General features: G+C 44.3%; 1 protein-coding gene across 2 annotated transcripts in view; it reads right to left on the bottom strand.

Annotated features, from left to right (window-relative positions):
* Positions 1 to 27,192, bottom strand: part of si:dkey-112m2.1 (transmembrane protein 132C) — a 167,993-nt gene that overhangs the window by 51,768 nt on the left and 89,033 nt on the right. For both annotated transcript variants that reach the window (XM_037117719.1, XM_037117720.1), the window contains one exon: positions 24,218 to 24,361. In XM_037117719.1, the coding sequence (XP_036973614.1) occupies positions 24,218 to 24,361 (144 nt within the window). The remainder of the gene's footprint in view (positions 1 to 24,217; positions 24,362 to 27,192) is intronic.

Below are 27,192 nucleotides of genomic sequence, written 5' to 3'. Positions count from 1 at the left end.
CCACAGGGTTTACTCCAGGGGCCGAGCTCGAGTCCGCAATCGTCTCTCAGCCAGCGTGAGGACATGGCATAAAAAAAAAAATTAAAAATTAAAAGCCTGCTGGCTGAGAAAGATTGGCCACGACTGCATATTCTGTGTGGTCAGATTTTCGGCGGCGAGGTTTCTCTTGCCAGTGACAGTTTGTTTGTTTGATGCGCGGTGGAGAGGACGCCCGTGACCCCGGCGCTCGCAGCCCCTCCGTGTGCGCGCGCTGCAGACGAACAAGAGGAGAGGACATCTGCGCGAGACAGCATTCCAAGAAAGATGTGTTGCAGCGCATAGCGGTGATTCCTGGCCTGCTCGCTGCAGCTGAAGGCATTTTCTTTTTTACATTGTACACAACTCGTTCTCCGTCTGGAATCTCTGCTGTCGTGGTCGGCGGCCGGCAGACTCCGCCAGAAATGTTTGTGTTTGTTATGAGATCACAGCAAGACGGTTTTAAGCCTGAAAATAACCATTTTTGTCATTATTTATTCGACAGACCGCTTTTTTTCTTTTAGATTTTAGTCACTTGTTCTTTGAAATATCAGTATGGGAGAGGATTAGGGCCACTTTCTGACTTTAAACTAAGAATTCAGAAGACTTCAAGAGTTCATAAGCGGACGGGGATTAGGACCACTGTAAAGATAAAAATGAAACATGAGCTCTGACTTTTTTTCAGAATTCTGACTTTTGTGACAAAATTCTTACTTTTCTTTACAAAATTCTGACTTCTTTCTCACAATTCTGACTTTTTTCTCCAGAACTTTAAGTTAAAAGAGTTAGAAAAAACAAACAAAAAAAAACTCTGCCTAATCATCTCCTGTTTCTTTGAACCCATGGTGCCATCTTCAAACTGCTTGTTCTGTCCATGAAAATAGTCAAATAACCCAAAGAGAACCTCAAATCTATATTTACATTAATGTCAACCAGACAAAAACAGAGAAAAATCCAAAAGGCTTTGCACCTGTGAATGGCTTTTAGATTTCAGAGACTAACTGATTAACGAAAAATTGTCTAATTTTCTGTTTCACCGCTACTTTTTTTTTTTCCTTTAACAAGTTTACTTTTCGGTGCAGACCTGCTGGCACCGTGAAGGCACAAACAGATGGAGACACTGTATGGACAACAGTATGCACAGTTGCCTCCGCCATAATTGAATCCTGACATGTGAGACCGGCAAGTAATTCAACAAAGTAGGTGTGACAGTGCGCGGGACGAGCAACTCCTGCCGGCCATCTGTCGCCACATAAAGATCCATCTCCTGCTTTGATCTCTCCTGCGTCGGCCAAATCTTAGCGCTAACGTGTTAAAATTTAATTAGCAATTATTCGAGGGTTTGAACACGGACGGGGAAGCAGACGTCCTGCGCGGTGGCAGTCAATCATCTTATATTGGAACAATGCTTCAGCTGGCAGAGCTTCATCTGGTGACAGTCCAGGGCATTCACCGCGCACCTTTTGTTAGGGCTCTGTGATTACCTTAAGTGAACGCCTCTTCCTGTTGGCTATTTATTCATGTTTGGAATGGAACAAAATGGATCTGATTAGTGTTAATGGACAGTTTACAAGGCGGCTCATGAAGTTCTGTTCGGAGATTTCCTCATCTCAAGCTCACTGGGATCATTTGGGCCTTCACTTGACCATTAGTGGTAGGACAGAAATATGTAGTTAATCTGTCTGTCTAAGTGCATCTTTCTTCACATGATCTCTTTTCAGCCAATTACGCTTGGTGCAGGCCACGATAGTGAGGCTTGCAGCCTGGCTGTCTCTTCTGCCACTCGACACTCATTTGCAGCGGCTCAGTGGTGGTGTAGGAGCCATATACTCGCATTAGATTTGTTTTGGTGTGGCGTCGTGATGCGGGATAGAGCCCTTAATTAACCTCTATAATTTCACCCGTCAACTGGATGCCGGTGTTGCGCACATTTGTCGTTCATCGCACGTTCAGCTCACAGTCTTTACCGGTTTTGAGTTCCTTCGAGAATTCAATAAACTCTGGAGTGGAAAATAAATGGTTAACCCTCCCAGTCTCAGCCTCTCAGCGGCTCGAAGAAGCAAGAGGCGGCCATATGTGGTGCTTGAACTTGCACAGTAAGGTACTGTATGCTGTGTTTGAGTCCGGTTATTCTGAATGCGCCAGTAAGACCAGTTGCATTGTTTATCTAGTTTAGTTTATGGCCTTAAAGGATAAGTTCACCTGAAAATTAAAATGTGGTCAAAATCTTCATCCCATTACGCCCCACGCCGACGGAATGTTAAGGGAAGTTTCGTAGCCTGTGAAACGTTTCTGGAGCTTCACAGCGAAACAGTGTTGTGGCATTGTCTTAAACAACTGAAGTAGATGGGGACTAAAAGACATTCAAAGATAAAACATGCAGCTTGTTCAGCGCTCCAAGTTTCAAGAAGCCCCAAGATACCAAATTGATATGAAAAGATGTGGTTTATACCCTTTTTTAAACAAAGTCTTCACTGTAGCTGCTAAACTAAAAGTGTTAGGGTGCAATGCGTCTAAAGTAGGTGCAAGAGTGTAAATGAAGATTTTTTTCCAGAGACTTGCGGACGCCTCCTCATCTGGAACCCACTTGTACTCTTGAACTTGAGACAGCTGCTCCCAGTCTTTACGCAAACACGGCTAACTGACTCTTGGTTTCAGCTCCATGCATCTTACTCTTGGCATTGGAACCCAATGAGCACACCTCGGAAATGAGTTGAGCTGTTCTTTTCAAAAGGAACTCCCACTCAGCAGGGAAGATGTTCGGGTCAGGCGGGTTCCCCCGTCCTCTATGCGGTGTCACGGATGATTTGCTCTCGCAGCTGTTTTAATTATTCGTAGCTCACTTACTCTCCAGCTGTGTGCGGCTGTGAGTGCTGCCTGCGCTCGGAGTCCCGACGTCTCTCCAAACAGAAATATGTTTTGATTCTAATTGGTTCAACGAGCTCGAGGGGGAAATCGGATCATATCACGATGGATGAAAACCCGGTGTCAACAGGAGCTCCGTCGGCTGCTGAACTAGAGCGCATCCGTGAAGGTCAGTGCGCATTAATAGTGGAGACCACCTCTGACGGCTGAGGTTCAGCAGGAGCTGACCCAAGTGTGTGTGTAATGAGGTCATTTAGCCGGGTGTATTTAGGGGTCATTAGAATATCATGATTAATAATTTTGGCTGCTGCGTAGCGGGAACCATATTTTGTGTGTGTGTGTGTCCCAAGAGAGTCCAGGCTCCTCTCTAATGAGTTCCACTATCTCAGGTCTAATATCTGTCTCTTCCCCCCGACGATGCTAATGAGATCCTATTGAAACAAGCCGAACTTTCCCCTCCGACGCTCCTTTCCTACCGCACCGGTGAACAGCAGACCTTAGATTGGTTCAGCGTGATAGTTTGGCGAAGGCAGATACGGGCAAGTTATTCAGACAGCAGCGCCATTATGAGGCCCCAGCGAGGCTTGTGGCGGACTCAGGACCTTGAGGGGCAGGTAAACAGGCTGCGGTAAAGAAGTCGTAAAACACAATGAAAAGTGGAGGGGAAAAAAAAAAAAAAAGCTTGAAACGGCGTCTCCCCCCCCAAAGACATCTCAGTCGGCCACGGAACAGGTGACAGTTGCAAACGCACACCTGCACTGTCACCCTGGCAGCCGCTCCATCCAGCGGCGCCCCGTTTCATCTGTGCGGAATGGACGCGTTTATGGAGCAATAAACATTGACACATGACGGACAGATAATGAAAGAGATCATAAAATGAACCCATGTCAAGAAGCAGATGAAACGTAAAATAACCCGTTTATGTATGCCGGAGATTTCCCCCAGGATCTATCAGCGCCGCGATGTCAGCCTTGTCCTTGTCAGTGCAGATTACTATGCGTTAACAGTAGGTCTGCGTGTGTGTGTGGGGGGCGGATGGGAAAAGGGTGAAAAACCGAAAGAAAAACCTTGCAGTCCTTCCCCCAAATTGCCTTTTTTGCTCTGTTTCGTCTTCAGTATTTTCTAAAATAAACCCTTTTTTTTTCCCGCTGCTGCTGCATCCAGCCTCACTCTACTGCCTACCATTCTATTTTCTTTCTTTCCCTCTGCCACATTTCCCCCATATTCCTCTCAAACGGTGTGTGAAATGAGAGGATTCGGGCTTCCTGCATGAAACAGATGTGGCTCCACGCATCAGCCAATCACGACGCACCGTCACCACTCTGCGCCATATCGCGGGGAAAAGCCAATCGGAGGCCAAAAAAAAAAAAAAGAAGCCACAGCTGAGAAAGACACAGAGAGAAATTGGGGATGTTAACACGGTGCAAAAACAAACTCCACGGCGGGCTCATCTTTTAAGAATTCAATGTCATTCGGATCGTGACCAGATGTGTGATGTTAAAGCAGAAGTTGAAAGTTTAATGTATGGCGTGTACTGTAAATCAATAATTCATTCAGTAGTATTTAAACTCCTTCGCTTCGATTCGGTCTCCTCAGCATGTTTCTGGAAAAAGGGCAATTTTTTTTTTCCTTCAACATGCTGCTTTTCAAAAAAAAACCAACAACAACAAAAAAACGCACTGCTTATCACATAGCAACAGGGTGCCTGAAAATGTGTGTAAATTGATCTCAGAAAAAAAAAAGAAAAAAAAAACATATCAAGGGAGTGTTTCAACTGTCTCGTCAAAATGTAAACCTCAAACGGAAAATGGTAGAAAAAAAAAAAGCCTGTCCGTCAAATGCTGAGGCATTTCACAAACAATCTCATAAATATCCCTGTTTATATGCAAGGAAAAACACACGCAGGCATCACGTCGTATATTTTAACAACATAGTACCGTTTGTACTGAATGTACAGCGTGTGTTCTCAGCCAGTGTAAGATGTTAAAGCCGAATGTATCGGCAAGATGTTCGCTGTCGACGCGTTTGATTTGTTTTCCCCCACAATCTGCTGCTGGTAACTGGATGACTAACGTTTTTAAGCTGAACGAGCAGTGCGGCTCCTTGGATGACGATGTCGGATTTGTCTGTCGGCCATTTATTTGGTGGACCCCTGTACTTACTCCTCGGCGCAACATTGGGTACAGCTGTTCATGTTTGCCTCAGGATGAACCGTGGTAACTTTGGCGGCCCAACAGCTTTCTGTATAGGGTCATTGCCAGGTCAGAATGTGTCCGGCACTTTGATTTAAAACGACTGAACACCTACAGAATTCATGACGGGATGGTGCACGTCAGCCCCGGGCTGCCTACGTGAAGGTGTGTCTTTAAAAGGGGCACTATGTAGTATTTGGAAAAGAAGTTCAGAAACTCAGAGAGGTAATATTTACAATATTAATGAGGTAATTATACAAACTCAGAAATGTTTACTGTAACAAGTAAAAATCCCCCCATCTTTTCAGTTACTCAAAAGCTTCATCTGCAGTGCGAGGCAGCAAAAATCAGGAAGCGTGGGGATTCTTGAAACAGCACCAAAACGAAGACGATGAAACAGAAAAATACAGTAGATGAAAAGTGAAAGTACAAACAGGTAGACGCGGGAGACAAACTAAAGAGATTCAGATAGGAGCTCGAGCTGAACAGACGGAAGCTTTTTTTTAAAAAAAAAACATCTTTCTCTGTGGTCTCCTGCACAGACGTGAGCCTCCAGTCACAACACATGCCTCTCTGAGGTGGAGACGCCTGACAGGAACCATGCCGCCCGACTCGACTCCGCAAACAGTGACGGCGCAGTGAGGAGGGGGCACTGTCAACGTGTCCCTCCCTGTGATGTCAAAAGTCATGGACACATGTATATTGTGATATATATATATATATCTTTTTTTTTCACAACATCTCCACACCTCTGAAAAATAGGTTTCTCAAAAAAGTGTGTGTCTAGTGTTGATATTTTACGATAGCAGTTTGTTTTTTCTTTTAATTTAAGCTAAATAAAAGTTACAATGTTAAAGTTGTTATATATAAGTATATAAAAATGTCAAGTCATCTCAAACGTTAGCATTGTCGTTATGAGCATGTTAGCAACTTTGCGTCGCTGTCTCTGTTTCATTTACCCGTGCAAAGGACTGCTGCGCTGCCGAGGGTTCAGACGCACAGGACGGAGGCAAACAAATGTTTTCTGTGAACTTTTAGTGCTGTGCACCCGGAACGCTTGGAGGTCGGGAGCTGTAATATTCAGCAAGGAAATGAAATGTTGAGAGTTCCAGTGGTTAAAATAATGCATTCCCCGTGTCGAGGAGCGTGAACTCAAGGTCAGAGTGTCCGACTGACCCTTCATGATCTCCCCTGAACCAGAATTTCCTTTCGGCCACGTCTCGCAACCCCAACTGCATCGACTTCCATTGCGGTCGCTCTAGACACATTCCCTCCACATCTTCCCCGCGCTGCTGCCTCATGCAAGGATGAGTTTGCTGCCTCGGCACACCGATGCGCCGTTGAGGTCTGCGTTTGAAACTGCAAAACAGACAGTGCCACAGCTAGTTCGTATCAGAGAGAAAATGTTTTTAAGGTCTGATAACACAAAAATAAATGCTGGCTCTAACCTCTAACTGTACCCCCTGAACATTAGTTTTAACCCTCACCTGTTCAGCTACCTGCGCTGAAATAAAAGAAGCCGTCAGGGTGAAAGATGTGCTCGCAAATGTCTGATTTGCAGAGATGCCTGTCTTCCGTTCTCTTAGGAAAATAAGCGAATTCCTCGAAAAAATAAAAGGCATCTGAGCTCGAGAGCCGCCCGGCACCACCGCCGCCGCCTCTTGGAGCGCCGGCCGCGGAACTGCTCTCGATGACCATCAGGTGGTCTCGAGCCTCGCTTAAGCCAGCGGAAACAATGCAGCCCAGCCAGTCATTGTATAAGCACCGCTCCTCTATCCCCTTATTGATTTCTGTGAGCTTTGGGAGTGTTAGTAAAATTCTCCAGAGGGCTGTGGCGCTCATCCTCTTATCCTGGACAATAAGATCAGCTCAGTGTGACTGGCTAATCTCCGCCTTGGAGATTAAACTCTCCACCAGAAATGACACTTCTTCTCTCCCTTGTTACCCGCACATATACACACAGATGACAGGGAATTAGATTAAGTTGTCTTTCTTTTTTTTTTTTTTTTTATTATTTGCCTCTCAGATGCCTGTTGGAGCTCATGATTTGGATTTTTGATGTAACGGCCTGAGAGGTATCGCTTTGATCGCGCTCGCTGGAGTTTTTCTTTTTCATACTTGTGTCTTTCATCTCTTCTTCTTCTTTTTTTTTTTTTTGCTTTTGGCTTACCACTCCCCCCCCCCCAGCTTCATTCGTTCCCCCTTCTTCTTCTTCTCCTTTTTTTTTTTTTTTGTGTTTCGCATCTGTCTCTCAATGTGCTGCAACGTTGTGGGAACGGAGGAAATTTGCCATGTAATCGCCCCCCGCCGTCCCCATCGCACTCGTCTTTCCTCTTCCGCTCTCGGTTGGACTTGAGCGGAAAGATTTGAAAGAAGGCCAGCAGAGCATTTAAAAGACTTTAAAAAAACCCATTTTTTTCCTTCATACTGATGTTCTTGACTTTTAGCAGCGCAACAAAGTGTATGTCTTTTTCCCGTGTTTTGAATAGACAACTTCTTGACCTCCTTAAGGGTTGACATGAGAGCTCATCACAGGACGTATGAGGCGTTCTGCTGATTCCCACAGTCATGAGCCTTCTTTTCCATTCTGACGTTCCAGAAAATCAATATAAGGTCCGACTATTGAAATCTCTTTCTAAATCAAAGATGGTCTTTCTTTCACGCTTTTATTCCACACCAGCAGGATGTTCCCACTGATTACTTACGGGAGGTATGATGCTAAAACACTGACTGAGGGTGACTGAGGAGGAGCCGGCCAAATCAGACAAGCTGACATGTGGCAAACAACCGCGAACTGGATGCTGGAGCCAATGAGATGCAGATCCTCTGGTGGCCTCCAGCCGTTGGCGTCTAAGTGTGACCTTGACTGTGCTGCAGTTGTTGTGAGTTCTTGGCAGCGACTTTTACATGTTTTTTTCCGTGAAATTATCTAAAATTGGATTTTTAGAGATCTCAGTCACCAGGCAGCGGCCTACGTGCCACACTGACATGTCTGCAGCACGTGTCATTCCACATTACATGTTCGCGACGTGACGTGTCAACAGTTGTGAGCGTGACACCCCCTGGGTGTTTTTTTTTAAGGGGACCGCAGGACAATTTCAAGCCGCGGTTGAAGTGACAAAAAAATGATGTTTTTGACAAGACCTCGGGACATCTGCTGCCTTTTTTTTCTTTTTCGTTGGCAAGCACGATCTTTGTTAACCCTAACCAAGTGGTTTTGGCGTCTCAACCTAACCAGATCACAAGCACGGCTTTGTCACAAAAACAACAGCCAACATTTATTCTGCCGATCGTGCTGTCACGTTTGTTTGTTTGTTTGTTTGTTTTTCAGCTGTCACCGAGTGCAGCATCTCAAATTAAGATTATTTTGTTATCTGCAACTTGGCAGGTTGCAGCGAGTGGTGCAGCATGCGCCTTTTCTAAAACACTCGGGCGATCTCGCAGACTCCACATCCACGTCTGTTTACAGCCCTTATGTGGACACATGTTGAACATACACACTCAACATTCAGAGGTCCACGACACCGGAGTGCACAACGCGGGGTTCATTTATGCACAAGTATGATAGGGAATATGACAATACAACAATGAGTGCTAATAAATCAAGGCTACTTACATGGTAATGTAATAAGCCCTCTGGCGATCATGTTAATGAAGTGGCTGCGGGGAGAAGCGTTCTGAGGAACTCTTATTTTCATTATTGAAAGTGGCAGTGTGCTCGCCCTGAGGCCCGATGGCAAACAGATACTGTTAGTTATTTCAGCTAAACCATGCTGGATGTGTGACTCGCTGTCCAGATATCAATTTGTGACAGGTTAAATGGGAATGTTTGTTCATTTACATGGCGAGAATTGTGTTTATATTGGTGTATGATACAATAAAGATGAATAAAGTTGAACAGTTAATGCATAATGCATTCTGGAATTTATCGCTGCTCATGTCAGTTAACCTCAGTCAGTAATCGGCTTCTTATCTGGATCCTCTCAGAGGTCTAGATAACATCTGTTCAAATTAATTGGGTATAACGGTGCTTGGAAACTTGGATCATGTCAGACAAGCTGTATGGAGCTATTTTACATTTTTTGTATTCATTGTTTTTTCATTGGGGTGTATGATTTAAAAAACAAGTTAAAGCAATCAACCAATCAACCTTTTGCTATGCTTAAGAAATTGTTGAGGGGTGAATATTATTTACTGTGACATCAAGTCAACCAACACTAAACAAATTAGAAGGAGGAATAGTGAGGAACAGGCAAGTAAAAAAAAAAAAAAAAAAAGCCATAACAAAAACAAAAAATGTCAATTCATTTGGTTAAAAATGTAATAATGTAAAATAACATTCAGTTACATAAATACCTTAAAATGTTTTTTTAATTTATTCAGTAAAATAAAAAGATTGGAAGTAAAATACAATGACAGTCTGCAAAACGGTTTAGGAGAATGCTGCGATTAAGTTTTGCTGTGAAGTTTGGACCAAGAAACTTAACCCGGCTTGAAGGGTAAGTGGATAACAACCTGATATCAATTCTTTGGGTGAATTTATCCTTTAAACCTTCGTTGCCAGAAGCACTTCCTCAGCCTGTCCGAGAGGAGACCGAGTGGACCGCTGTAACAGGTCGAACGCTGTGTCCGTCGTTGGATGAAGCTATGAAACATGGGTGTGTTTCTTGAAACGGCAATTTTAACATTATCACATCAGCATGACGACCACCAGAATGCAGTAAATTACATCGAGCAGTCTAATTGTTATCTTCACAATTCACAGCGTGGCGTCTAACGGCCTTCGCTGTATTCAACTCGTCTCTCGCTCCTGCGTTTCCAACCCCTCCTCACCACTCAGGCTCCCTCAAGTTCTAATGAGGTCTCCATTTCTTCTTTTTCTATCATATTATTATGTTGTGGGCTGTTTTATGATGCTGATGTCGAGCGTTAGACTTTTTATGTCTCTTGCTTTGTTTCGTTTGTTTCACCGTTTTCTGGCAGACTGAATCAATAAGACAGTAGCACCAATTTTTTTTCCCTCATGGAAGATTTGTTAGTTCCGTCCTTTGTGTACGATTGAAGCGAAAATTCAATCACTAGTGGGCCGCGTACTTGGCATTGTGCTTGCTTCGGATCGCTGTCTCTTTAAAATATGCCTGAATCTTGTTTATATGTTCAGCATTTCATATGCATCGTCTATGCGATGCACGCCTTTTCATACGCGGGCTATGTTACCTTGAGCCGATCCTGTTTCATCAGTGACACCGACAGGATTTCTGGCCAACAAATCTTCCTCTCGGTCTCTCACTCTCTCACACACACGCTGGGAGGTAGAAAATGAATATAAAAACAGCCGAGATGCCCGCATTGGATGCGCGCGCTCCAGCACAGGCCTAAACAAACAAGCAAACTGCTCCTGGATTCAGTCTATTGGACTGGTGTATCTGGACAGGGTTAATAAGAACGCCGACCCCGCCGTGACCCCTTGCTGGCCCCGAACCCTCACTTCTGCTCCCTCGCCTCATTAATCCGTCAAGTAAACAGAAGCCTCCCCTCTCTCACCCGCTGGATGAGAGAGGGATTTGATGAGAGAGGGAGGGGAGAGAGAGGCGCACGGGCCCTTCGTTTGCCATCCCCTAAATTTCTCTCCATCTGGTGTTAAACGCAACTGTCGAGCAAACAGCTTCCTCGGGCGCGAGTCGGGTGATCTGTCGCCGCTTCTCGCCCACGCATACGTGCTTCACACACACCCCCACGAGAAACGAGCACTGAATTCTGAACACTAGTTTTCATGCGTATGTAATGTATCTATAACATCTCAGAGCCAAAATACAAAAATACATCAGATTTTATCTTAGAAAATGCCCATTTGGCTTTGAGAAATAATTTTTGTTCCTTGTTTCCAATAATATTCATTTCAATCTACAAGGGCTGCATCTAATGAGTCATTCCATTATTGATTGATCATCATTTGTTTCACGATTCATTGCTTAAAGGTGCAGTATGTAAGATGTAGCCACCTGTTAAACTTATTCTCAAAACAAATAGGGGGCAGCATATCACCAGAGCATCCACTAATTGTTGCTATCTGTGGCTACAGTTAGCTGAAGCTAGCAGTCTGGACTGGGAACTCTAGTGTTACCAGTAAACCACAAATGAGGACCGACTGAGGCTAGCTAGTTAGCATGTTAGCTTCAATAGATGTCTCTTGATTATTTGTATCACACAATGACAGCACTGTTTTTTCTTCACGTTCTGCTGATAATTTAAGTATTTTTTTATGTTTTCGGAGGGGCTTGGCTTTTAGTTAGATCCTTCTAGGGTATTCCCCCCAGCACCATGAATAAACAAGCTGCTCTCAGAGGAAAATAAGTTCAGAAGACTGTAGACTGCTAGAAAAGGTGGCAGGGCCCGCCACATATAAACAAATTAAACCGTATGAAATTGTGCTGTCCTTTAAGTGTACAGTCAGGAAAACAAAGAGGGTTGTTTAGTCAATTTCTCTTCTGATAAAAATGTCTTCCCCAAAACTACACAGTGCAATGAAAAGTCATTATATACAGCTAATAACAATGATGCATTTGTATTTGTATAGCATTTAAAAAGGTGCCAAAAAAACCTTAACATGGTGAAGTGAAATAGCTCCGTACTCCACACAGTGTGTTTAAGTTGATGTGCGTGTACGTGCGCTAGAAATCCCTTGACAAGTTCTTGCAGCACCTCAAGTATAAAGTACACCTCAAAGAGAGCTCTGAAGCATTAACGGGGGCCAAGGATTCAGCGGATGATTTATTAGAAGATGAAGTGGATCAGAGGGTCTGAGCCTAGGGTCCCAAGGCCAACAGGCCTGCCTTATCAAACACCACCAGGCTCCATGGCCAATCTCCAACTTGTCGGTGGGCAACTCCCCATCAGCGCCGGCTTTGGTCGCTGATAAAAGTCAGATTGAAGACCTGCAGTGCTTTGTTAGGAGGACACTTTTAATTTAAAATGATTAATCTACTCGATTCATAAATGTGTACCCAAATAAATGGCAAAAGATCATTTAAAACACCATCTCCTGTTCAATTTTAAGCGTGTTTTTTTTTTTTTTTTAAATGTGGCCCCCTCAACACACAGGAAAATAACACAACAGACCGATGTAGTAGATAACCTCCTGTTGGTTTCCAGCTGATTTCATACACTCGCGTCTGCAGCAGCCTCACCTCGATTAGCTGCGGAGCCAAGGCCAGATTCAGTCCCTGTCCCAGAGGGCCTAATCAAGGATGTTTCACTTCACAGGCAGATATACCAGTTCACTGATAACATACAGGTCAAGGATATGATAGAATCCACAGTAAATATCTAATTAATGTCTGGGGCTGTTAAGGGAGAGGGCTAGATGGAGGAGAATGCAGAGCGCGCAGTATCTCTGAGTAGGAGGATGTGGTATAAATCATTCCCTCGAGATTAAATTAATTATGGCTCATTAGTGGCATCACGTCCATTTTGATTTCCATTAATGATGACAGGTCGGAGGGAATAAATATGACTTGTGTTTTTATTTTGTGTAGACTCTGGAGGTTGATTGTACGAAGCGGCGAGACGGCCCTGGAACACACAGGACTTGCATGCCACTCATGCAAATTGAATTACATGCGATCAATACTGCAGATCCATCTAACGATCACGCTGCCCCCCCCCGTCTTGGACCTCTGTAGAGATCCTTTTTTTTTTTTTTTTTTCGGGAGGGAGGCAGCCAGAGGAGAACGTTTTTGCCGATGCATTAGTGGTCCTGCCGGCAAACGCAGGGGAAAATGAGATGTCTGGATGATTACTTAAAAGGATTACGGAAACGCGCCGAAATACTTTTCATCCCAAATTGTATGCTACCTGTACTTGTGATAAGCCAATTGAAGAAAACAGCAGTTCACAAACATACAAATTAGACCACCTGGGAGGGTAATTGCTTCGCCTCCCCCTATCCATCATCAGCAACGTTGTACTTTGAAGGGACCATTCACACATTCAAGGACACGCAGGAAAACACACACACACACACACACACACACACACACACACACACACACACACACAAATACATGTTATCTCTTTCTCACAGCATTGCTTTTCATCTCTCTTGCTCTCTCACATACGCACACAATATTCTGTCCATTTTGTCTCAAAGGGTCTACTTTTGACCCAGTATTAATTAGACGGATTACAACGCAGAACTAATCAAAACCGGCGCCGCTCATCAAGGCCCCAGACCAACCTTTCCTTTAATCTCCTATTTACTCAAATGCACATAAATACTGCAGGTGCACGCGCGCAGACGCAACCTCGGCAGACGGGTCATTAACATCCACGCATCTCGCTGATGCATGTGGAGTTCTCGGATTGAATTCAGATTGCGCTGAAGGGACCTTTGATTTAACTCGGGTTGTAAATGCAGTCCCACTGGTCCTGCTTGGCCCGGCCATTGATTGTATGTGTTCATTCGCCGTGTGAGTTAAGCTCGGCGCAATCAGGAGGAACAGCGTGAGGCCCTCTGACCTCTCCCCTGCACGAACCGAAGAGGACTGGGTATCGAGCTCCCTTCCTGTTCAATCTTCGCTCGCCATTGTTCTGTCAATTACTCCGGCTCCTAACGACTCCCCGGCACAGAGTAAAGCTGACTTATAGACACATAGTCGCTTACCCAACAATGTGCATTTGCCTGGGTTCACAGCTCATGGGGTGTAGTTAAATGTCAGCGCTAAATGAACAAAAGATACTTTATTCAAATCAGCTACTGTGTATGTATTTATGCCTAAACTGCAGCTCTGCAGGCTAATTTCTACACACCCCAAAAAACTCACATTACACCCACCGCCAATGTATGGAATATAATCAGCACATCCAGTGAAGGATGACATTATTGCCCACGATAACAAACGCATATGTGAATGATGAATTTCTGCCTTTCTGTCTAATGACAGGATTTCCATAAGGAGGGCCAAATAATAACCGTCTTGAATTTCATATGAAGGTTGGAGGAAGTGAGAGAACCTGTCATCGGGATGGGGGCGAAGAAGTGATGAGAGCAGGGGAAGATTGCACCTCATACATGGCCCCGGGCTATTATTACCATATCATGAGAACAATCAGTCAAATTGAGTTAATGTGTACATGCTGTTTCGGCGCCACTTAGACGTGCATAATGGGATCACGTGCACGACACTGCTCCCAGCATCCACACGAGGCGCAGAGACGGGGGCGGCTCCCACTCCTGGGGGGCACCAGGTAAACCACGTGATTAAACAGGTCATGCAAAACAGAGGCCGACACCCCTTCATGTACTGGTTGGTCCATGTGTACATTCTGATCGGATGAACACATCAGCTGGCTTGGTAAAAACGATGCCCCACTAGCGCCGGGGGGAAAAAAAAAATGGCTGTAATTGTCATCATATCAGTTATTAGTCCAGTTGCCAGAATAAATTTTGGTATCGTGCATTTCTGCAAACTGTTGATTAATTTTCATTCATCTCATAGACCCAGGTGAGAAAAAAAGTATTTAATGGAGCTAGATTGAGGAGAACGGGCTCAACAGTGCATGAAGCTACACAGTGTAATGCCATGCCAGTTCTGAAGAACACTGTTTGAGACTACTGAACCCTCACAAAGAATATCCATTTAAAGCGACGTCTGTGCCCCTAATGTATCACACCCAGCACGGAATACTCTGCAGGAAAACCTGCTTACCTAAGCCATGTTGTAATTAATGGGAGAATACACCATACACAGATAGTTGACATTTTTACAGCTGTTAACAGCTCTTTCATCTCCTTTGTGCAATGCATTGTGGGAGCATAATTCCCATCAAAAGCTTGTCATTTTTTTCTTTCTTTTTTTTCATGCTACATACTCAAATCAGCTTGGAATTAGTATTCAGTATGGATTAGTGACCAAGATTACACCAGTGATTATTGTATTCCCACATGATGTCACCCATTGTTTTTCGGAATACCATTTTAAAGCCTCAAATTTGGCACTACAGCTGTCATCATCTTGAGCCAGGAGTGACCATACTTGAAAGAAAGGATGGGGCGGGGTGGGGCGGGGTGGGTCGGGGGGGGGGTACCGTGATTGGCTCCGACTGAGAACCTGAGGATACGCTATGCTAGCGCTTGCTTTAGCCATGCTTGCCAGCCATGTGCTAAAGCATACCCTGCTTTATCATTTATTTTACTCTAAATGGGATCATAAATTACGTAATGAACCGAAATGAATAAAATTGAAACAAACAATTAAGACTATAGAATCATTAAGAAACTGTTTGCTGTGAAAGTAAACCAAGGGAGAAGCAAAGGCCATTTTCTCATGAGCTCAAATACAATTTGCAACCAGTGGAGTCACCCCCTGCTGGGCATTACAAAGAATGCATTACTAACACTGTCTATATTAGGGACAAAGCTAAAGGGTCTATAACCATGCTAGCAACTGTATTTTGGCACAATGATGCTAGCTAAAAGCTAGTGTCACAATGACAACTAGCAGGTAGTATCCATCATGAGCACTGGTTAGTTTAGCTTGCACGCTAACATGTGCTTTTTAGAAGTGGATTAACATTATTAGCACCAACACAAGTTATAACAGTGTGAGAGTGTGATGGGCATGTAAGTAGTTTTAGTGGGATTTCATAAGAAAAAGTATTGAAAAAAATACATATAAATTAAACCTGATGGTGACCCTAGACAATGTGACTTTCTTTACACAATTTCGTGGTATTCCAGCCTTTTCCGTTGATTTATCACCCCACCCACAGAGCCCAGCTACCTGTACATCGCAGCATGTAATCTCACAGAACAATGGGAATGGATATGTGGTGCACTGGTTTGAACTCTTCCATGAAGATATAACAATGCTTAGTAGAAGCAATCTCATCAAACTACAGTAGATCCTTTATGGAGTATATATGGGAATTGCGCCTTTCTTCTCTCCCTGGCACACTGCAGAGTATGCTAATCATCTCGGTCTAAAACAAGCTTGGGGTTTCCATTCCCTCCCATTGATGCTTGCTTCCTCTGTTTCACAGAAAGACCCTCAGAGGCTCATGTCACCTCCCTCAGCAGATGGTTGGGGCAAACACAGAATGACAAGCCTTGATTTCACTGATGCTTAAAACATGATCCCACCAACTGTTGGAAAACAATTTGAATCTTTAACCTATTTTCACACCGGAGCTCGCACACCGAGCAGACTTTCCTCATCATAGACCCCGGCTGAACTTGAAGACTTTTCATGCAACTTCCCTGCAAGGTTTTGTCTTTAAATCCCAACCCCTGCAATATACTTCCAAATACAGCTGCAATAATTGCAAACCTGATGAAATGTGCCGCTCAAAGCATATATTGTTCGCTGGAATATTCATTTCATTTATCCCGCGGTGTTGTCACTCAGATGCACGACTACGGCATTGTGTTTTTTAGATGGCAGCCCTGAGAACTTTGGTTTACACACTTGCATCATTGTGTAGGTGTTGTACGGTTGTCTTGTCAAGTCTTTTAGAGTATGCCTCACTCCCACCCGCTCATAGTGGGGAGGGGGGGTCTTCTCCAGCAACAGCAGACAAATTGAATGTGGTGGCATGTTTCATGATCCTGTAGACTTTGAAGGTGAAAAGATGCCAGAGGGTTCTATTTGTTCCTCTTGTTTGTTTGTTTGCTTGTTTGTGTGTGTGTGTGTGTGTGCGTGTGTGTGCAGATGAGACTTGAGAGTTAATATTTACAGTATTACCTACTTCACAGTATGCAGCCTGTTCCGGTGCCTCTCACTGGAATACATGAATGTGCCGGCTGGTTTTACATACCAGGGAAGAATAAAATAACCCCCAGTGACCTCATTAATAGAACAGACTTACTCATCAGCTGTGATCTATAGCATGACTTAAGCAGACAACAACATACAGTATGTATGTACAGCAGTTATTATATAAACCCTTAATTTGACTTGGAAATGATCTGATCTGCAAGCAGAGAGTTATTTTTTTCTGCTGGTTCTGTAGAGGTACTCCGGTCTGAGGTGAACTTTATGAACACTTTTCATTGAAAACAACACGGTCCCATCCTGTGGTCAAGTTAGCAATAATACATAGGCAACTGCAACAGTTATACTTTCAAAATAGAGGCTCCAAAAGTCCTTGGTTAGGCTAAGTGAAAGATCTTGGCTAGATCTTCAATACAATCAACACTGACCTTTTGTTTCAGACCCTGGCATCCTGTGCGAGAAGCGCCACGACTGACCCATTTTCCCATCCCGACCTCTTAATCAGGCAGAGTTTATGGCTCTATACACTACTTTGCTCCCATCATCCCACGCTGCACCTTCACACACACACACTGTACTTTTCACACCTCGGTGAGGCGAACTGCTTTAACGTGAGACTGGGCTTCGACTGTTAATTAAAGGTGTGAGGAATTAGCTGACCTGGAGTCAGTGTTTTTGAACACACCGCATCCATTCATCTTTTGGGATCGAATCCTCAAGCAGCGCTAACCCGCGCCCTTTTACGGGTTAGAGTTCTTTTGTTTTTTTTTGTTTTTTTCCTTCACAAGTGTGTAAGTGACAAATGGGATTCTTAAAAGCTCCCGAGCCAAGGTTGTTTAACGACATTTGGCGTGCTTTTTGAATCAAATGTGGCTCCAATGTCAGATCTACGAGCATTTATATAAATTAGGTATAGTAGCAGCGTTACTCTTTTCTGTGAAGTCACAGAGGCAGATGTGAGCGGGACGTAGAAACCTTTTTGTTACAGCAGAACGGCAGAGGGCTGAGCCGAACGTCACCTCAGCAAGAGGAATGACTTCAGTAGAGCAAGGTTAAAGGGACTGAACAGAATCATTTGAATAAACCATGAGCTACTGTGAGTGATCGCATTTAAAGCGAGATTCATCAGATCAGTCGATAAAATGTATTTTCATTGATTTAAAAAGAAAAATCTATTTTATCTTTTTTTGTTTTCCTTGTGTTGTTGTGCGGCCATCACCAAACTATTAATCCCCCTCACTAAATCTTTAACTTTCATTAATGCCAGCGGCTCATATTATGATTATGACGGCAATCCTACTTGCTGCCATGCTGAGTTCTCTCTCAGCGTGCGGGCGAGTAGGATTGTCTGCTTGGCTGCTCTCATGGTATAACTTAAACAGATCTGTTGCCGACCTAACAAGTGATGAAACTGATGAGAAAAGTGGGAAATTCACCAGAGAGAAGCGACCATCGCACACTCACGGACGACATTTGTCAGTTAATCGATTACTTTAATATTAAAAATTCAACTGTAGCGATTTGAATAGCTGATAAATGCTGTCAGTCATTTGCTGAATGAAATGCGCCAGCAGACGTCCCCTGCTTGTTTTGTCACATACAAAAGTAATCTGACTGGGCAGATGGTTAAAATATACAGATAAATAAATACAGAGTGAAAAAAAGGAATGAGACATTTCAAGATGCCACTGTGAGCTCTTGGAAATTATGAAAAAATAATAATAACGACTCTTGAAAATAAGCATACTTGGTTAACAAAACACGTTTTGAAATCTGTCGCCCTGTGGCCTGTGCCTTCTACTCGATGCTCCTCCTCAGCGACGCCGCTGCTCCCTTTTCTGTGCCAGATGCCAAATATTGCGTTAGCATTGCAGCTCTCCACGTAATGGTCCTGTCATGTTAAAGCAGAGCAAAAGCCCAAAAGATGTGACTTTAACAAACAGCACTATGGCTGAAAAAAATGCTTGTGTTTGTCAACGGCTCTGCTGCTCTTGAGGCGAGCGCGTCCCTCTGTGTGTGTGTGTGTGTGTGTTAATCCGAGGGTAGTGAGTGGACTGAGACACGTCGGCCATTAGATTCGCTTTACTTTAATTAGCTCTCAGATGCCACGCCTCACCTCGCGCAATTACAAAACGAACTCCAGTCTGGTCTGGGAAGAGCTACTGATTGACACGGCCTGCACGGGGCCACGGGACTGCGACTGCAGCGAACACAACCCTCGTTTGTTTCCTTTTTCTCAACTATTTCCCTCAATCAAACAGGAGCCCCCAAATTGTGTTAGCTTTCATTAAAAAGAAACAATGGCGCCAGAGGCAGGCTGAGAACCCGACACGCATGGCTGATGACTCTCTCTCGATGCTGCGACGTGATTATCCAGTAGGCCCCATCAGCCCTGTTTACGTGCTCTCCACCTAACCCGCTTGACTCACATCAACATGCGCAGACACAGTAATATGTAAAGAGTCCCCGAGTGTGTATGCATCCCAGTACTTACTTATGTGTTTGTGGGGTTCAACCGTACTCGTGAGCGAAAAAAGAGCCCGAATCGAAAGCTCGGTGGGGAGATGCGGTCGCTCATTTTCGCGGCAAGAGAGAGTGGGGAGGACACAGAAGCAGAGGGCTGGCTGCTGAAGGACAACCCTTAACATTTAAGTGTCCTAATACATCTTCATAACAGAGCAGGCGGCATTGTCTGACGACCATTGTGCCACTTTGATCTTGCATCAGTCAGCTTTATTACAGCCTGGAGACTCGCACAATCATGTACGAAGCAGGCTATTTGTGGCTAAATCTGCTCCACATGGACCCGCCTGTGTGAAGAGGGGCACGCACACACACACACACACACACACACACACACACACACACACACACATATATGCACGCGCACACACGCTGGATTGCTTTGTGTCTTTCTTTTTTTTTGAGTGTATTGTTCGCATGACACGTTAAATCTCCAGATGGGCTGCTGCGATGTGACATGACAGCGTGGAGCATGAAAACACGCTGCCGTGCCTTAATTTAGACAAACACGAGGACGTCATTCTGCCTGGAGAATGAAGAACGCTGCGTATGTATGTAAGGAAACATTGTGTAGCTACAACGCGCAGCCGCGTCGATGAGACATTTTTCAGTGATCGGGTCCTGCTCACAACAGGGCTTCCTTATCTCCCACACTACCCACTGTGCAAATCCTGCAGACAGATGCCCTCAAAAAAATAAAAATAAAAAAATGCCGACCACAGCATTCCTGCGACACCAATTTTTTTTTTTTTATAAAACTGCCAGATTGGTTTCCACAGCTCTTTGGGAACACACCGGGTCCAAAACGTTTCGGGACCTCACGACAGGCGCAAATTGACGTGCCAAGGCTTGCTTTATCTAGAAAAGGGAAAATACAAGACTACCAGGCGAACAGTTTTCACAACACACAGTTCATTTGCAGCGTGGTATTGAAACAGCGAGAGATGTAATCCGTTCCATACTGTAGCTAAATCAGCGTTTGTCACAATATTGAGTGTGGTTCGTGCGGGGTTTGCAAGGAGAGAGAGCGTTCCACACGCTGATCATACGCGCTTTAACACGACCATGCGTTTTCTTTCTATGTATATTTTAAAGGGAAGGCTGGATTTTAGCTGGTAACGTGTGGGAGGTTTTCTCTGAAATACAGTCACATAAGAAAACAAATATCACCGTTAGGCAGGTTTTCGTATGTCGGCATTCAGAAAAAGCAGTCTGCTGGTTGTATAGTTCCTCTTTCACAGCACTCCGATTCATGTAACTGTTACGGCTCTTTCTGTCCAGCATGTAGTGACGTTCAGATACTGTAACTGAACTCTTGGACTTGGTTTCACCTCTTGCCTTCCCCGTCATTTCTTTCTCTTTTCACACCTCGACTCTAAGCTGCCTCCTTCTGCACAGATGATCAGCACAGTGAACATATGGCTGCAGACACACGCCTCTGAGACGTGTGTGTGTGTGTGTGTGTTTTTCCTCCCCTTAGTGTTGCTGGTGTCGCAAATACAACTTATTTAATCTCACGAGAAAAGAAAATCTTACTTCTCACTGGATTTATAACCTCAGCGAACAGTTTCTTAATGAGTTTATGGTCTCAGTCCCTAGTTTCAAAGACTTCTCCAATGCAGTTTGAAGCTCATTTTGTAAATTGAGGTCCTATCTAAAGTAAAATAGATGATGAAGCGAGTCTGACTGACAAGGCAGTATAATAGCGTGTCATCGGGTTCTCAAGTCAGATCCAATCAGCACCTCAGCTCTCCTGTCTTGCTCCGGCTCAGTAAAACCAAGATGCTGACGGCTGTAATGCCAAACTTCAGCCTTTCGAAATGGTGGCCGACAAACCGATAAGTGATGTCGCTGTGGGTCTGTAATTGGTCCGCGCACATTACTAATGACACGTAATTATGCTGAAATGGAATCGCCTGTCCACTGTTGTTGCTTCGCCTCTCCCGATTGGATGTTGGGAGTTGAGTAATCTCGCCCCGCTGAGCCGTCTGAAGCCGGCGTTCGGGCGATTGGCCGCGATGTCCCACTTTCTACCACGAGCCAGTAGAGCTGCATTTTGCTCCCGCTGTTTATCTTCCCGTTCCTGGCAGCGATGCCGTTTTAATGGTCGGCAAAGTGAGCTTCAATAGACATTAGGAGAAATGTAATGTTTCAGGGCACTTGTCTTCTCCAGCTCCTTGACTTCAATCTCCACTTTTTTTTTTTTCCCCTTCACCCCCATCTGGATTCTGGCTAATGAAGATCTTTTCGCACTTAACCTGACTGATGGGATATCTCCTGCGCTCAGCACAGCAGTTGAAGGGAATCACTCCCTGAGTACGGACTTATTACTCGAGAGTGGGAGAAAGAATGTCAAAAAAAAAGGGAAACCCTGCAGGTACCAGGGAGATAAATTAAATTAATTTGGAAAATTACTTTCAAGGCTTTCAGACTTAATTCAACAAATCTTGCTCCGTGTAGCCTCAAGCCAGCCTACATCTTCCTTTTCTCTCCCGTAGCCTGGAAAATATCTACAGGGTACCAACAGAGCCCGCGAGCTTTGACGTTCGACCAAACAGGGAGCTCCTTACGGATGATGTGACTGGGCACCTCAACTCCGAAATCTTGTTTTGGTCTCATAAATGAAGCTGGGTGTGCAACCGCGAGGCCAGTTTTGCCCCTGAAATGCAATCCTCGCAGCGATTTCATAAAAGTCCAGACAGCTCATTTTGTTCCAGTTAGCCCATCAAGCGGTGTGTTTGTCCGATTGTGTGTGTGTGTGTGTGTGTGTGTGGGCGTATTTGTGTTGCTACCTAACCACAAAAATGAAAGCACAATTAACAAGCTGGCTTCAAACGGCCGCCACCACTGGTCAGGAGGCGAACCTGACGCTGCCGAGGGACTATTTTCATATCTCGGCAGTCATCGTGGGTTTTAGTGAAACAGAAAATGGCCGCGATCGCCGTGCGAACACTTAACCTCATCAAAGAGGATCTCAGAAATGAACTTCAGCGTTTTGATCGTCTTCACACTTTCCAAAGACTTTGAGCAATGCCTTTCTTCATCGATGCGTTGCACCTACTCCATTTGATATGTAAGCTAAAGGCATCTGAAGGCTCAGGGTCGCAGCAGGTGTTGCATTATCATTTAAATACTTCGAGGCTGTCTTTTGTCAAGTGCAGAATTGCGGGGCAGCATACCGGATTCAACATGCGTGACCTTGATTTGATTGTCTGCTCTCAGTGGGGCTGTGAAAAGAAGCGCGCGTAAATGATAGATGGCTTGTCATTCATCACTGTCGTCACCTTGACACCCGGGAGGAAATAACAGCCCGGCCGCGGTGTGTCACTTCCTGTGTGTGCAGCCACTTTGTCTTTGCCTAAAACCGTTAATCTGTGGAGCTGAATGTCAAATACTGTACAAAGACACACACACACGCACACGTGCGCACCTATTATTCATCAACGGAAATGCAATCATGTTTAGCCGCATCTCTCACACTAATTACAGACATTACACGTGTAAGGCTCACACCTAAAGGATTACACCGGTGGTCTGCTATGATCTACCCCACAGACATAATAGTTTCGGACAGAGCTCTTTCCTGTCAAGCAGCCTGTTGTGCTCAATTCAATTTGCACGCGGCATGGAACAACAACTCGCTCCAGATATTTATCATTCATGGCAAACATTTCCCCGTCCACGTTAAATGTGCATCAATAGACTTACGAGCGGAGACTCTCTACAGAATCCTTTTAGCTCTCTGGGACTCAATTTTTAAGATTCTGGGTGTCAATTATTGAACAGCAGCCTCTTTAATGCAGCGAACAACCAGATTAACACTATTCTTGTCGCAACATGCATCATATCAGCTTCCTTTTACCATCCGCGGCAGCAGCACTGGTGTCGTTTCACCTTGTGATTGTGTGTGTGTGTGTCATAATGGCAAAATGTAGAACCTGGGGCGACCTTGTAGCGGGATCTTACAAATAGACAGCTCAGAGTTTACATGTTACGATGGCCGACCGACCTGTAATCCCGAAAACAGGATCATTGTCTGCAGCCATCGTAACATGTAAACTCCAAACTGTCTCGTTGTGTTTGATGATTTGGGAACGTGACTCAATGGCGATGACCATAACTAGTGCGCTGCTAAATAAGAGCCGGATCTGAGGATATTGTGTTACATGTGTCGTGGTCTCGACTGTTTGACGTTGTTTTATGAATGTGTGCCAAATGTGTAACTGTATGTCTAATTTGTGTGTAAACTTCTGGAACTCCCTCTATGGTATTATATCTTTAAAAAGGAGGGGAATGTGTTTTCAGACAACCCACTGAATACACGGAGTATGTGATGTTGACTCAAAATAAGCTACCGTGCCAATGCTTTACTGTAATGGCGGAAATGTAAAGTAAGACAGTGTGACTCAGTAATGTGTTTTTAATTGTGTTTTGGACAACATCGGCCGCCTGAAGAATATGGGGCTTGATCAACAAAGGCGATATTTGTTAATGGAGTCAATCCATTGATGGGTTTGGTCTTTTTCATTCGATTTCCATGTCAATTTGAAAAATATACAATATTTCCAGACTTATCCTTTAAGTGCCAGCAAGCGACAACACGGTCTTTCCTTAACAATGCATTTCACTGGCCGCACTTTTAAGTGGCTCGCGGCACTGCCAGGGAAAGAATGGCTCAGATGCTGAGTCATGTCCTCATTTATCCCCGCTCCTTGCGATCACTCCCCGCTGACAGCTGTCCGAGAAATTGAACAAGCGCCGCCGCCGCTTTTCTGGTTGTTCAGCAGGGTGCTCGCTTCATATTTCATCCACGGATTGATTAATTGTGTCAAAGGAGGGAGTCAGACGTACCTTTGATTGAAACTGTTCTCCTTCCTCCGACAGTGGAGAGTGACAACTCTGTGACCTTCACTTCTCACATCCTGACTCACCGTCCACGCGACAGGGTTACTGGCTCTGGCTCCCAGGAAAGCCATGCCGTCCTTCAGCTTGACTCTGCAATGGGAGGGGAAGAAAAAAACAAACATTAAATTACTTGATACTGGAACTGTCAGAAGAAAAGCTCACAAATTAAGTTTCAGAGACACACATGGCCTCTTCTGCTCCTTCGCTGGCCCTGACACACACACAAACATGTCAGAGAGAAATCCAGTGAGCTGGTCCTTTAATTGCCTCTCACAGAGGTCAGAAAACCAACGCTTCCCACTCTCTCACACAAACATGCAACTATGAAGAAAAGTATGATTTTTGAACAATAGTAAGACTGATCCAAAACATGCTTTACTTAAAAAAAACTAAACAAAAAAAAAAAATTGAACTGGAGAAAAAAACCCACTTCTACTACACTACAAAAAAGGTTCACAAAGGATTTCCCTCTAGCAGGGATGAGCGATTACACTATTTTCCGCATCTGTAGTTTCTCAAACAACCAGATTGTCTGTGTCTGTGGATGCGCTCAGAACGTGTGGCGAGTAAGCTGAAGTTATTAATTTAAGCCTGACTTTGATACGGCTTGATCAGAAGTTGCTGCAGGCTATCTATTTTTCTGCCTCAGGTCTGAGTTTCAGATGAATGTTTTAAAACAAGTTTTTCATAAGTTTAGCTCTCCAAAGAGGACTTTTCTGTGTGCTGCTCTATTGACACATTTTATGTGGATGATACAAACAGTTCATTACCTGTACCAAATATCAAGACTTATCTATTTTTGATTGTTTAAAGTAGGGCTCAATATGTTAATTTGTCAGTTTGGACAGTACACTGAAGCTTCAAACTACCACTCTACATACCCCTCTAGTGTCAGTTTTTACACATGGACAGTTATTATCATTGTAATGGCTGCAGTTTGATTACGTTTTAGGCCAAGAATCTACTTGGTTCAGGTCAGGAAAAGATACTTTAGGTTAAAATAACTACAATCAGTCTCGTAAGGATATCTTATGTAAGTTATGTAAACTTCTCGTTTGGGTTAGGCAAAGACCAAACTCTGGGTTAAAATAACTACAATCAATCTTGTAAACTTACCTTGCGTAACTTAGGTGACATAACTTAACTTACTTATATTCTACACATTAAAAACAAACTACTCCTTCCTCTTGGTCACGAACAGGACGAGAGCCCTGCTCACTGAAGTCCTGTGAATGGACTGGGGCATAATCTTATCAAGCGTGGGCCCGTGGTCTCGTGTCGAGCATGGTTTTCCTGTTTTATTTGGGATGGATATTGCTGTGTGTGCATTTGGCTGGTGCACACCAGATTATTCCATTAGCAGTGATGTAACCTCACACTAGGACAGCAGGTTGGACTAAATCGGCCTGACTCACGAGTGAGAGGGGGTTCAAATCGAGCTCTGACAGTGTTTTTAACAGCCATCAGATTACATATTGAACGAAGGAGTAGACTGACATGATGAGTCCTGTTTTACACCTCGTGACATCTCAATATCAGGACTCGAACGATAGAATTTTCTTCCATTTTCCACCACACCTGAGGTTTAACTCCAACATCTGCAGCCTCTGCCACACCTTTTTCGCTGCCTTTCACTTCCATTACTCACAGTCACAGTCTGTGGGAGGCTATACAGGTGCAGGAGGAAACCGTGCCCTCCTCCACTTCCACTGCACTGACACGCTGTTGTTCTCCTCCTCCTCCTCTGTCACATGAAATTACCATGAAGTACGTGAGTGGCTTTTGCCACTTCCCCCCCCCCAACCACTGGCATGAATGGGACAGAATATTTTATGCGATATGGGAAAAAAAAAAGCGAAACAACACCAAATAGGTGAGGAGGAAGAAACATTTCTATTCAGCTGAAACATGAACGCTGGGTAATTTTTTCCCTCCCGACATCAAAATAATTGGAGACCGTCCTTGTTCTGGAAGCGTGAAAAAAGACTTGTAAAAGATGAAGAAAAAATACGGAGCGTTAACTGGGGGATAATGACACGACAAACCATGTAGCAGTCCTTAGAAGAGCACAGTCATTACATCTTCAGCGATGGAGCGGTCTGCTTTGATCTTATCCAGGCCGCCGAGGCAGTAATAACTGGCCTTGTGTTGGTCTGCGCCCCTGACGAACAAAGATAAAGGCGGCCAGCGTGGAAGACACAGACAATAACTAGGAGGGGAAGACAGATTGCCGTCTGCCCTCCTGCTTCCCAGTCATCACCTCGGCCACGGCGCAGTAATTACTACAAACCCACAGATTCGGCAGCTGACGGACCACAGGGGGAAACCTTAATAAACTAATATGGAATAAGCTCCTCCAGCGTCATAGTATATTTCGTATCGATCAAGAAATTCCAATTTGGAGGTAGAAATCCCACGAAAATGCACAGCAGCACTGTCTCCTTCTTCTTCTTCTTCTCCTCCTTCTTCTTCTTCTTCTTCTCCTCCTCCTTCTTCTTCTTCTTCTTCTTCTTCTTGTCTTTGTCTGCTTTCTTGCTAACGTGTATCAACAGGATCTTCTTGTGTTGTAAGTATAAATAATAGCTGAAGAAAATGTGTTCTGTCTAAAATTAAAATCATTTGTTTTGTGTCTATGCTTTGCATTTTGACGCATCAGTTAATCAGGGCATTAACTCATTGGTATTGATCAGTATTGGTGCACAATGATGTTCTCCTAATCTACAGTTACTGTGTGCTGTCAACCGTCCTGATACTGCAGTCATACTGCAGTCTGTCTGTCCATCTGTGATAGACTAGCCAGTCCGTCCATCTTAACTGAGCAACCTGTCTGTCCATTCGTCCATCTTGCTGACTAACCTGTCTGTCTGTCCGTTCATCTTACTGACTAAACTCGTCCGTCTTTTGTGGTTTCTTTCTTTCCT

Source organism: Acanthopagrus latus, chromosome 12 (assembly GCF_904848185.1).
Source record: "Acanthopagrus latus isolate v.2019 chromosome 12, fAcaLat1.1, whole genome shotgun sequence".
Taxonomy (NCBI): domain Eukaryota; kingdom Metazoa; phylum Chordata; class Actinopteri; order Spariformes; family Sparidae; genus Acanthopagrus; species Acanthopagrus latus.
The sequence above is the reverse complement of the archived record's forward strand: the minus strand, read 5'-3'. Positions and strand labels throughout refer to the sequence as shown.